At 37.9% G+C, this 13,478-nt stretch overlaps 1 protein-coding gene across 1 annotated transcript in view; it reads right to left on the bottom strand.

The window, feature by feature from the left end:
- HECW2 (HECT, C2 and WW domain containing E3 ubiquitin protein ligase 2) overlaps nucleotides 1–13,478 on the bottom strand; it is a 114,205-nt gene that overhangs the window by 28,478 nt on the left and 72,249 nt on the right. The window contains exons 12-16 of the mRNA XM_075711711.1: nucleotides 13,188–13,312; nucleotides 11,979–12,164; nucleotides 6,909–7,043; nucleotides 3,949–4,051; nucleotides 2,815–2,911 (exon numbers count right to left, since the gene is read on the bottom strand). Of these exons, the coding sequence (XP_075567826.1) occupies nucleotides 2,815–2,911; nucleotides 3,949–4,051; nucleotides 6,909–7,043; nucleotides 11,979–12,164; nucleotides 13,188–13,312 (646 nt within the window). The remainder of the gene's footprint in view (nucleotides 1–2,814; nucleotides 2,912–3,948; nucleotides 4,052–6,908; nucleotides 7,044–11,978; nucleotides 12,165–13,187; nucleotides 13,313–13,478) is intronic.

The raw sequence follows: 13,478 nt of genomic DNA, 5'->3' as shown, positions 1-13,478 counted from the left end.
GCCCAGGGCAGGGACGTCTGGACACTTCCAGAGCCTACTCCAATTTACATCAGTGCCCAAATGGCAAGGCACGAGGAAATAAATGGTGGATTACAAAATATATCTTAGCGTTTAGTTGGCAGCAACACCAGGAACCAGAAGGACATTTTCTGGGTTAACTAACATATGCAGCCCTCCAAAGGAATGCAATCTATGACTTCTTGGGGTTACCAATGAGATTTCAATGTGATTTCAATGGTAGTTTTTTAAATACATGCCTTTTACCTTTTGTTAAGATATAAATTATGTTTAATGTATAATAGGTGCCTTTGCCTGAAGCCTTTTACATTATTTAACAGCATCTCAGTATTATCTGTGGTGGCTGCAGTGAGATTTGATCCTGGCTACTTGCTTAGCGTATGGATGATAATTGTATGATAAATTTATGTATGTATGTATAATTGTATGATAAATACAACATTCTCACTCCACCACAACAACCTCCGAACAACAATTTCCTACCCGTGGTATACTTTCATCGTATATTTTAATAGACCCTCAACTTCTTATCACATATCTTCATTCTTTTTAGGAATAAGACATTGGTTTAGACATAAAAAGTAAGAGATCTTTTCAAATTATCTCTGCCCTCTTCCACTGGCCAAATACTGATTTTCCTCCTCAACTACGTAATAATTATAATAGTAATAGTATTTAATATCATCATCATACTACTTCAAATGCACTGAGGTCCTCAAAGAAATAGATTACAGACAGTTGTACTGATCACTACACTAAAAAAAAAAGACACAAAGAAATCACAGTGTGGGATTTCACTTAGGTCTTAATTCATCAAGTGTTACAACAATGTCACTGGAGTTGCTTAGTCTCACAATGTGTCAAACAGACATGGATTCCAATAGCTTGCTAAATAAGGGTCTTAGACTAATGAGGAAAAATGAAACTGGGCTCTTTAGAAAAATATAAGAAATGTTACTAAAGCATCAGCTCTAGAAGAACATATGAGAGGTATAATGGAAGATACTTTAACCTCAACCAAATATACAAACTTCAAAGACTAAGACTAGAATTGAACCATTTGGCTTAACAGAATGGCTCCTCTGACCAATCCTACTTAACATAAAATAAAACTATGTTCATTAAAATCCTCAATCATTCTGCTAAAGCAGGTAAGTTAGATCTAGATCTTCAGTCTATTTATGAAGTAAGCGTACAGAAGGCTATACAATCTCAAGTATATGTGGAGTTACAGAAACCAGTATCTTTTATCCTTTGATCTTCCATTTTTAATCTGAAAACTATTTTTTCTTGAGAAGGGTTCAGCTTGTGGCAAATTATGATTCTGTAATCAGGAAGCAATGCTCTACAAGAAGCACAATCTAGTAATACCAACAAGTCTTTTGAACAGTCTGAACTCTAAATTATCAAAAAAAACATGAAACACATGAAGAAAATTACACTCTGATTGTTATCAGAGTAAAGAAAGCCAAGCACCCTGGGGAAAGGAAAAAGGACTAATAAAACTACTAATAATCAGAAATTGTTTGTGTATTATTTCCCAACAGATTATTTTGCTCACATTTCAAACCAAGCCTGGTGGGACAAACTTGCCTGTAGTGATACAGGTGCAACACAGGAACTGTTTTGACAGGCTGAGAACCGTACATTTTTATTTTCCTCCTTTTCTTTGCATTTTGTAGAGAATGTGTATTCTGCTAGTATGTCATTTCAAGTTTGCCAGCCAGGATTTATTTAGAGGGTAAAACAAATCTTTAACATAGAAGCCTCATCACAAAACTTGTTAGAAAATGATGCTTTGGGAAACTGCAAAACAGGGCAGCTTGTTGAATTTTGGGAACTTGCAGGACATGGAGGAAAAGGCATCAACAAGTAACATTATGAGAAGGGGGGGGGCGGGGGGAGGGGAGGACATGGGGGGCATGAAGAAAATCAGTGCTGGCTGCTGTGCCAGCCTGTGTGGATAAGCATCTGGAACACAGAGCACTACACTGGCAGCTCTCTGCACAGGACAGACCACAACCATGAAACCAGCATTTTTAAAATTTAGTGTCCAAGGAAGAACAGATAGTCATTTGAGCTCTAGTCACTAATACCCAAAGTTGTTAGTAATTCCATCTTTTACACCCAAGTACATGAACTAAAGTGTCTTTGTGTAGGATACACTTTAAGAGGGATCTTGCCACTTTCTGAATTTCACTTTTTATCATTCCTAGTCTAACCATATGAGGGAATTATAACAACCATATAACAATCAAAGATCATCCTTCATCAGATCTCACTGGACTATGCAAAAACCGGTAGATACCCATTTTTTAAATTTTGGAGAAACACTAAAAATGCCAATTGATATAAGATTACCTCCAAGGTCATTAGGTCAGGACAGCCTTTCTGTAAATGCGCACTGAGAAGATAAGGACACAACCAAATGTCATTCTGCCTCACAGTCCCAGCTGTACACATACTCAAATGAACGGGCACATTTGCTGTGCCATCCAGCTGTCTTGGCACATTTTGAAGACATCAGCAAATCTCTTATGCCAGTTGTTCCAAACATTTTATTGTAGGTACCTTTATTTGGTAATAACACATTACCTCTGTTCTCGTAAACCTCATTTCAGGGAGTTACACAGAAATACAATAAAGAACTATTTCCCTTTATGAATATGCTTGAATAGGCCGAAAGTCTACAATTTGCTATGTTCCACTGCTAATTTTAATGAAAGAAACTAATTCTATTGTTCTATCTTCATTTTGTATTGAAAGGGGAATAGCAGACTTCACTAATTTTATTACCTGAGTGAATGATTCCTGGTAAGGTCTGGCTGACGCTCTTGTAGAATTTCGAAGATATTGGGCTGCCGCAAAAATGCAACAATCTTGTCATTGTAAGCTGAAAACATCAACAAAAATATCATGCTGAAACAAGGAGATACTAAAAGACAGGACTACATTCCTTCTGAGTTTTGAACAATAATGACAGCAGACTTCATCTTCACAGTTTTAAGTTTAGCAGTATCATGTTAATAATTGTTTCATGTAAGGCTACCAATTCTACTGTCATTTAGAGAACACGCTTCTTGACTGCAATTCTGTGATTATGAACCAAATCTGATTGTGACACGTCCTTCCCACTGTTAACAGCTCTAATTTTGTTAGCAATTTCTGTTACATTTTATCACTCACACTCTTAGCTAAGGTCAAACTAGAATATTCATTGGTAGAATAAAATTGCGGGGTCCTTGGTTTTCACTGCACTGAAATCCATTCTCAAACATTAATCAGTCATTGGAAACACCCATATCAAATCCTCACTAATTGCTGAGCCTGCAGTGTATGCACACCATGTCCATGGCAAGGGGAAGGATTTAAATTAACAGAGATTTTCAAGTAAACATGCCACAGTACAAAGAGCCAGTTGTAGTCAATTGGATTAATTTATCTTGATTTAGCATAATGTGACAGCTGTTAGATTCAATAATTCTGTTCTTGGTGGCACAGAAGTCAGTAACTTTGTGTGTATGTAACTGAGAACAGAAGTTAAGCTAATGACTAATTCCAAGCTGATTAACACTTTCTGGAATCCTGCCAAAACAGATGCCCAGAAGTTGTACAAAAATCTCTGGGAATACATGGAGTCCAATTAGGACACAACTTGGCTCACTGGCTTCAACTCGTCCTATCGCCACTTACTCTAAGTGAGCTAGGAAGGCAGAAGTTTTACGTTGGTTATTTGGTTCTGCATAGACACTTTTCAGTATTATTCCTGCAGGTTGCAACTGAACGATTGGGAAATGCTGATGGACAGAAGTAATCATAACAAATGATAACTCCCAGCCACCCCAACCAAATGAAAAAGCCAGTAGTGCACACTGACATGACACTCAGTCAGGGAGAACTTCTCTGAAAAGAGGCCGTATGCTGACATACCCACTGGAACCACATCCTGGTACTGAGCTCTGCTGACTGTATTAAATGTGCTAGATGGCCTTGGCAAAACTGGTGGTCCTGAATGACGAGAGTCCTCTCCGACCTGAAAATGTGCAAGTAACCACAATGAGTGTCTCTAGGCCAGTGTAGGTACTCGGGTACATAAAAGTGAAAAGTCATACTGCTTAAAACTAAGCATGTACGTAAATGCTTTGCTTGATCACTACCCCCAGTAACCACTGCAGCAGGAATCAGCTGTGTTGTATGACAGTTATTAGTAAAACATTATTTAGTATAATGTGCCTATTAACATGAAGAATCAAAACTGATTGAAAGTTTACTGCTATTTTTAAATAATAGTCCCATTCTGAAAAGGGTCTAAAAAATTCAAACTGGGATTCCTTCGGAGGGTCTTTTGTACTTCATGGACATCTTTATCCATATCAAAGGTTCTGAAAATCAAATTCTGCTCCTCCATTAGCACCTCTATTACCTCTGTGCATGAATGCAGTTTCCCTAAATTTGAACTGGAAACAAGTCTGTGGCTGAAGCAGGAAGATAAAGAAGCGAGTTCACATTCATGCAAGGCAAATAAGTCCAGAACTGGTAAAAATATGTTTCCTACAATCATTCAGTAAAACTGTTTTGATTTTTTTGTGTTCACCTTCTGGGATTAAAAAATGTTGCATGTGAACATTTTTTAGGGTAGAACCACAATGTAAAATTGTTCCTGGTAGCATTTGTGATGTCAGAGCAACTTCTGCAGTCTTCTGTGTGACGAGGCTTCAGTCATTTCTAGTGTCAGTATTTTGTATTTTAGCTATATAAAACATTTTGTTCAACCTCTTTTTCATCCCGCTGGACCTTTATGTTTACTTCTCAAGTTCCTCTGCCTACATATAACGGTTACCATTTGAACTACACTTCCAAGCTTCAAAGATCTCTAAAACATCTAACTGCAAAAGATCAAATAATTATAAAGGTTGTTTTTAAATCCAGTTGCTGAAATCATGAAGAAGCAAAAGTCCTGAGATATCTCCCAAGATCTTTGTGCCCTCTGATAATACTCTCTCCAGAAAATGAAAAATTATTTCCTATAGGCACTGTGCTGGAAAAGGAATGCCATTATTATTGGCTCCAGCTTCACGCTGCAGTTCAGCTTTAGCTAAAAAGGCATTCCTTACACTGGGTAATGTTTGCTTCAGAGCATCTCCCTGTAAAAACTGGGTCAGTGGCTTCAAAACATCAAAGTTCGTGGCAAGGCAAATCCAAAGAAAGAATTTTGAGAATTTTTTTCATTAAGTATTCATCTTTTGCAATAATGTACAGTTCCTTGATGCAATGGTTTAAAAATGGGAAAACCAGCTGCAAATATGCAATACTTAAGTGATAAGCACAGAAGAAAAAGTGGTGTTCACATTCATACATATGCATACAAGTGAACATCATTACATGATTAATCCCAGAATGGGAATACTGTACTGAATTGCTATGTTTGAGATTCCTATCCGGAATCACACTTCTATTCAATTCGTTACAATTGTAACAGTATCAAGGAAATACTTCTAAAATTACATGTAGAAACATGGTTTAAGGAATTTCATGTATCTCGATGGAGTGGGAAATTTTGACAGGTAATCAGCACTGTGTATACGCAATATATATGATTATTTCCTGTAGGATAAACTACACCTATTTTGCAGTTTTAACAACTTCAGCAGCATGGTTGACATGAATCTCTATGTTTTAAGTGCAGAGCTTCCACACGCTGCTTAAATAAAGATAATTTCAGTGCATATTTGTTGACGTTAAGAAAAAAAAATTATTTCTGCTCTGTTATAAATCAATTGCAACAGAAATACTTGCTTTATCCTATCAAAGATCTAAATAGCTATACGAAGACACTTCTAGCTTCCTTGCCTGCTGGAAGACATCATTGCCTACATCACATCACATCACCAAATTGACAGAAAATGCTATTTAAAACCATTTGTAAAATATACGTTACATTGGGGGTGAGGGGTGGAAAATATCATAGGTGACTAAACCTTGTTGACACAGGATATGACAAGATATGCAGCCAGTGGTATGACACTCACCGCAGCTCAGTGGAAGCCCTGTTAGAGAAGTGGCAGAGAAGATTCATGTCTGCTCTGAAACAGACCTCTGGCAGAACTTCATCTGCCAAAAGACTGAGCTATAAAAAGGATAAATCAGAGCATTTCTCTTGCCATTCTAAATAGTTTTATCTTTATTTCCTGGCATGGAATAGCCCTCCTCTGAAAACACAACTTACAGCCAACAGTATGGAGGTTAAATAAAGTACAACTGAAGTCTAAGTCATTGTATATACATTTGCTCACAAGTAAAAAGGAGTTACAACAACAATATGGAGACTGCTGGTGAAAATGGTCCACAGTGACATATCAAGAAAATAGTATTTTCCTTGTATTTCTGTTTAGAAAGTAGAGACAAAATACATATGCAAATGCACATAATAGTCTGATAAGCCTACATGTGGTAAGATTTTTTTATACTTATTCGGAAAGTTGCACATCCCGATGTATATATACACATGCACTTTTTTTCCCCCCCTTCTTATTTGTGGAGTTATATCAACATACTTGGCAGACACCATGCTAGACAACAATGCATATTTTGACAGCGAAAGACAAGATACAGAAACCGGCAATCTGTAATCAGATGCTCTCCTGTGGTTAAATGGGGTTACTGCGAATTAAAAGTAAGAGAAACTCATGTCTGATATTCTTCCTCTGAAATCCTACATTTCAAAAGCAACAATGGCTAGCAAATAAAACAATAAATATTTACGGATGGGTACCATACGCTTACAGAAGAATCATGCTCCTCACGACATGGAATTGTGAACAGAACGATGTGAAAGAGGAAGATCCTAAAAACCCAGTGGTTCCCGAAGAGAAAGGGCAGATCCAACTTACCTCACCCGCACTGTGGCTGCGTTGTCTAGTTAAGTGCTGCCGATGGACTAACGCGCTAGTGGGCCTGCTACTCTGCAAGGGGAGCCGGGGGTCAATGAACGTGGTAGTGCGGGAATTGTGGTCCACAAAGAAAGCCTGGAGAAGGAGAAAGAAGAAAGAATGTACAGCCAATACTTTTTTTTAGTATGTCCAAGGTTAATGTCTATTCAGGATCTAGGTTTCATTCGCTGCTGTGAGGCTTTGGAAAATCTTCCTCACATTACCGTGGCTTGCATTTCCCTTCGGCAGAATAGGGATAACAGTTTTCCATCTCACTGAAGGGACGAATTCTTCAATGCCTTACTTCATCCATGTCCATAAAGCTCTTTGAAATTCTCATCTGACAAGCATCAGAAGTAGGAAGCTTTATTATGATTGTCAAGAAGAGAAGACTTAAATGTTTAATAGAAGTAATCCTGGTGTATTCTCCCTTTCATTTCCTTATAAGCATCTAAAAAGCTGCCATTAAGTGGCAAAACCATTCCCTTTTGTGAACTATTTACCATATAATTATGAACACGATTGAGTGTATGTATGTCGAGTGAATGATTGCATCCTGTGATGAACTATGATTACAGGCCAAAAGATATTTTTGCCATCCTCCTGATACAACTATTCTAAGTTTGCTAACCTTTTAAAAAAAAAAAAAAAACCAAACCAAAAACAAAACCAAAAAGAAAGGTCAGGCAGGGACACAAAAATGATGGCAACAAAAACATTTAAACCAGGCAACCAGTGAGAACTACCACATGTTGGCCGGTCGCCCATTTGCTGAAAGCAAGGTCACAGGAGCATGTATCCTGGAAAATTAAAACCTCCTACAATTCTGTCCAATTTGAACCAAAAAGGTTTCTAAGCCCTGAAATTTAAACTTTTTCCAGCGTTAGCATTGCACTTGGAAACCAGCACTGTTCTATTTCAACGCACTTTGTTTTTTTCAGTCACAATGCTGGAAACATGTGGAAGTGGCAAAAAAAGATCCTGGTTTTGAGCAGGAGAGTTACAGGAAAGTGACATCTGGTTTGAGGAATCGAAGAATCTGGACCAGCAGAGAGGTGGTCAGGGACTGCGGGAGCCATTTCTGTGTTTGGATACCAGTGAGGTACTTCGACCACAGTTTCATAAACAATTCAGTCCTGCGATGTCAGCAAGAGAAACATTCTCATCTTCCCCCATCCTGACCACTTGTTTCATCCCTTGTGCACCCTTCCTGCCTTGTGCTGGCACACGTGTTTGTGTAGCCACGCACTGAAGCCAGCTGGGGAGCTGGTCCAGGCTAAAATTACTCCCTTTTTGTCCCTCTCCCCGCTGGTTCCTCTAACCTCGGTCAGCCCACCAGGGACAAGAGGAGAGCAGAACTGCCTCTTTTGGCAGCCACGCCAGCTTATAGTATTCACAAAATCATTTTTTCAGACTGCTTGGTATAGTCAGACCAGAGAAAATGTAGTTGTTCTGACTGCTATGAAGGTAGGTAGACAAACCAGTGTGTCATGCTATACAGCAACTGAATACCATTATGGACTGTGGTGCGAGAAAATATTCATACTTCCATTTCCCAACGAGAAGCATATGGAGGGACACCAAAGTTGCAAAACCTTAGAAATGCTCCAGAAGATGGCAGCAAGCCTCCTACAGCCCTACTGCCTGTACCTGTACCTGTGCCTACAAGCAAGGAATCACATTCCCTGAACAGTAATGAAGAACTCTGTTTTGATCATCTGACATAGTTACAGATATGCAAGTGAAACTGACTGTTCCACTGTTCAAAAACTATAAAGTGTATTCAGTAAATGCAATTTTAATTGCAACGTTTGAGCCTGATGCAGGACTTGTTCACCTTGAGAAATAATGATGTCACCTGCAGCGAAAGTATACAGATTAGAGAATATGAAACTGGTGGGAAAGCAGAACAAAAGCCATTCTGAAATTTCAGGTTTGGGCCTGGAAAATGACTGGAAGAGGCTGCTGGAACATATCCAGGCTTTCTGAAAATTCTGAAAGGTTTATTTTACTTATTAGCAAATGGTTGGTATAGGGTTTTTTTTAATGTCCCTGTATCTACTATTTTATCTAGTCTGGTCTATGTGTATTTGTAAGATGTGAAGTACTTTCATCAAAACAAAGGTGATTTCATTAAGTCAACATTATACTGTAAAATCACTTATGAAAAAAAGGTACTTATTCCATACAGGAGAAAGTATGACCTAGAGTGGTGCAACACAATTCTTTGAGTTACTGCAGCAATCTAATATTGCATGTAGTGTTCTTCAGCATTACATTTAAATAAACAACTCAGTTTAAACATTAAGCTAAAGACAATCATGTCTTATTAAACATGAATGCTTGCAGGCCAGCTAGTAGTAGCCTACTTTAAAATAAAGGATAAATTAGTACTTTGAAGCTTCGGTGAAGATAATCATTGGAACTTCAAGGCTTTGGGCTAATCTGGACATAGGCACACAGCTCAAAATACAGTGTGGCTCATAGTCTCCTTTCAAAAAAAAATTCCTCTCATAACTCCTGTCCAGCTATAATCCACAAATCTATGATGCTTGAAGAAACTTGCGTAAGATGGGTAGTGCCACAACTACATTTAGCCCATTAAACATGGATAGTTGCCCAGGTTATCTTTCCAATTAAAGTCTATGAAGCTTGCTAAAATACCTTTTCTTGCTATTGAAGACATCAGTAATCAATTACAGTAGATTCTTTCATTGTAGAAAGGAAAAACAAAAAATAAATGTCCTACAATTACTTATGTATTTGCACATCTTGCAGAGATCTAATTCAAGAGTATATACATTTGCATCTTTAAAATATGAACACGTGCTTACACATGTTGCACAAATGCAGAATTTCAAAGTAATCAGACTGAGTTTAGCTCAGGGACCTATCTAGCCTATATGATGCTTCCTACTACCACCTTTTCCAATGGTCTTCTGCCTCCCTGTGGTCAGTGACTGATGAAGGTTCATTGGTAATGCCAATCAGAAACTACATCCTAGTCACGGCAGACCTTTTAGGGAGAACTGCATGCCAAACGGATTTTATCTGCTGTAGGGGATACATGGAGGAGTCAAAGAGGACTGGGCAACTGGGTTTTGTTGTCCAGCTTCGAAGGGAGTTCACAGGTAGGCAGTCCCCAGCTGACCTTGGAAGACAGCCTGCAAAGAGGACAAGTGACCAGGACCGCGCTGATGTTGGGCAGTAAAAACTCTACTACTCAGCACTGCATAAGGGTCAGAACGATCACTGCGCCTTGTAAGCAAGAGCACTAAGCCTCTTACTATGATATACTTGGAAAAAGAAAGGAAAACCTCGTCTCAGCGGGAAAGAGCAGCCAGGGAAAGGAAATCTAATTATATATTGTGGCATGGCTAATTTCTACTTGCTTCTCTTTCGCTTTATGCTTTAATAAAGGCAGGTCCAGTTTCAGTTTGGTCTCACCAAGCACTGGTCTCACCATGTACTGGCCATAAACTCTCTCGAGTGCTGAACAGGCTTTTCTACTGGCCACAAGTGCTATTTGTGACAAAGGAAATTCAATGTAATGAAAATGAACAATACTGAGCCTAATTCAAAGTGAAGAAATCCCAGTGGGGATTTATTCAGTGCTTCCTCTTGTTGATCAATGTTGTGGTAGTATCATTGTTACCAAATACCACACTAGAAATCCAAAGGTCTAATTCTTTCCATGGAGCGCCTATTAAAGTCAATTGAAAATTTCTATATTCTTCAGGAGAAAACTGGCCTCTGAAGAACTGAACAGGAAAAGAATTATTTAAAACTGAAGAGTGAGGGAGGCAAAGATCAAGGTTAGTATAACTGCACATTCCTAATTGTATTTCTAATGAAAAAACCCAGTGCTTTCCAGAGTTAATAAATCCAAGAAGAAACCAACTGTTAAGCACTACTTCTACCTTTCAGTTTAGAATCTGCCTGTTATCTTTTCAAGCATCAAGATCATTATTTATATGGACACTCACAGCTAACCGTACCAAGACTGATAAACATAAGAACTGAGAAGCTTAATATGCCTATAGTCCTAATTAGGACTTCTCACACAAACTGATAGCCTTATCACTTCCTCACATGCTAATCGCAGCCTATTTTTAACCCACCTATCTTCCGCAAAGACAATCATATTATAGATAGTGAGGATTCACTAGTTTAAAATTACATTAAAATTACATTCCTACTATAAAAATGTGTCTGTTCTTTGATTTTATTTTGTTAGAAATTGAAAAGTGATGCCTGTTTTGAAAAGCAGTAAGATTTGCAACTATTTGAGATCCCTAATAACGAACCTTACTACACACAATTTCCTTCCTGTTAACCAATACATAGCCATAGATCATCCCCAGAGCTACCCCAGTCGTAACTGCATCCATTTTATCTCAGAAACTGATGAACCCTGGACCTACTTAGCATTTGGGTAGAGGACTCACCTAGGAAAATGCTTAGCTATTAAAGAAAAAAGTGTACATAAGCACACTCATGAATTCCACTCAAGACTTTGAGGTTGAAGGAGGAAAAAAAAAAAACACCCTAAGGAAAAGCTTGACAGTCAATCAAGAAAAAAGTTAATATAAATGGTTCAACAGTAACTAAATAAAATTCAGTAGATAATAATAAAGAAACTTTACATCTCAATTATCTTATGAGTACCCAGGCAAAATGCCGAAGAACTTCACTGAACTGCCTGTATTTACACAGAAGATAATTCTTTTCAAAAGAAGTTTTAAACATCCAAGGGAACCTAAGCAACTTATTTCACAGTAAAAAGGCTACAGATTTTCTAGCAATTTTCCTTGTAATGATTAATAACCATTTATCAGTCATCTCCTCCTTTCATACAATGCTTTGTCAGCACAGATGAGAAATTCCAATCTTCTTTTGGCAAAAGCAGGAGGAAAGGATGCACACCTTTTAGAGAACTATGCGCACTTATGCTCTTGTTAAGAGCAACCGAGTCCTGACATCGCAACATCCAAGATCCAGCACTCAGAGCCGCATGTACATTGCGGTTACCTTGCCCTGATGGTCATGTTTCATTTCCCAACCTCTTGGCAGCTCCAGCTGTTTGTTAGCAAACATGTTGAGGAAGCCCACCAAATCACGATTATGCTGGTAGCGCTCAAAATGGTGGGTGTCCCGCCGGACTTTGGTGATCATGTGCTTCAAACACGTGTTATTTGTAAACATGCGGTAGGCACTCTGAAAAATAAATAACAAAAGGAAATACTTTTAAAATATAAAATTTCTTCTTACTACAAAAGACAACATTTCCACTGTAAATAAATGATCTAATCATCTATGAAACCTGAACGAATTATCTCTAACTAAGCCACAACAGTATGAAAAAATGGTCCTTTTCTGAGATTTTGGGGTAAGTGTTTCATGTTTCTTATTTTGCCTGAGATATACCAAATTTCATAATTATCCTGTTACACAAAGGAAAAGAAACATTGGGGAAAAAAAATGTAAGAAGAAGCACTAAAGAACAGGCAAAACAGAAAAGGAAAATATATATTAAGATGCTTTTTTGTTCGGCATGACCTCTAATGTATTTTGATACAAATATTTTTGTGTTCAAAAAACAGGTAGATGTGGCACTTTGGGACACGGTTTAGTAGGCATGGTGGTATTGGGTTGATCTTAGAGATCCTTTCCAGCCTTAATGATTCCTAGTTTTACTTTTATTAAAAAAATAATCCAGCCACCAAGCCAGGAAACATGAAATTATGACTCTACCCTTAATTGGTTTAGTGATGGACTTGGTAGTGTTAGGTTAATGGTTGGACTGAATGATCTTAAAGGTTTTTTCCCACCTAAATGATTCTATGATTCTTTGAAACCAGGCAACCTGGGAAATAAATCACCCCATAAGCAGCAAAGCAATCTTAAAAAATAAGCATCATTTTCATTCTCAGAATTGTCTCATTCTCTGCAAAGCACAGTAAGAAAGCTATTGCTTCAATAAATAAATGAATTTTCTCTCATAAGAAAGATGAAGAAATGAGTGAAAAATAAGAACTGTAGAAGCTATAATGCCAACTAGGAAAACTCTGACGGCCCACCAATTGCAAGGAATGATGATGAGTATTTGAATTTATCCAGCCTCCCTATGCACTACCAATATCTTAGCATCAAACACCGAGCAGTATCTTTGTATGCAAGACAACTATATTTATAGGCACGTATTTATGAAAGTCTTTCAGCTGTAGATACTATACTTACAGGGTTAGAATGCAGCACTGTAAAGAACTCTGGGCTGATAAGGAATTTCACAGGGGGAGACTGGAGCAATAAAGTAAGTCTGGATCTGGAGGTAGAGTGAGGCAGCACATTCTCTCTTCGAAAATCTAACAGCAAAGTGAATGACAAAGACTTCCAGTAATAATCATTACCAAAACACCACTGCAAACAACTACATCGATTTGAATCACATAAGCAAGAAAAGCACTAGATATACAATTATTTCAGATTTATTAAGTATTCTTCACGAGTGTACCTTAATTTCTTCTAACA

The sequence above is a fragment of the Pelecanus crispus genome, chromosome 5 (genome assembly GCF_030463565.1).
Source record: "Pelecanus crispus isolate bPelCri1 chromosome 5, bPelCri1.pri, whole genome shotgun sequence".
Lineage (NCBI taxonomy): Eukaryota > Metazoa > Chordata > Aves > Pelecaniformes > Pelecanidae > Pelecanus > Pelecanus crispus.
This window is presented reverse-complemented; position numbering and strand designations above follow the sequence as displayed.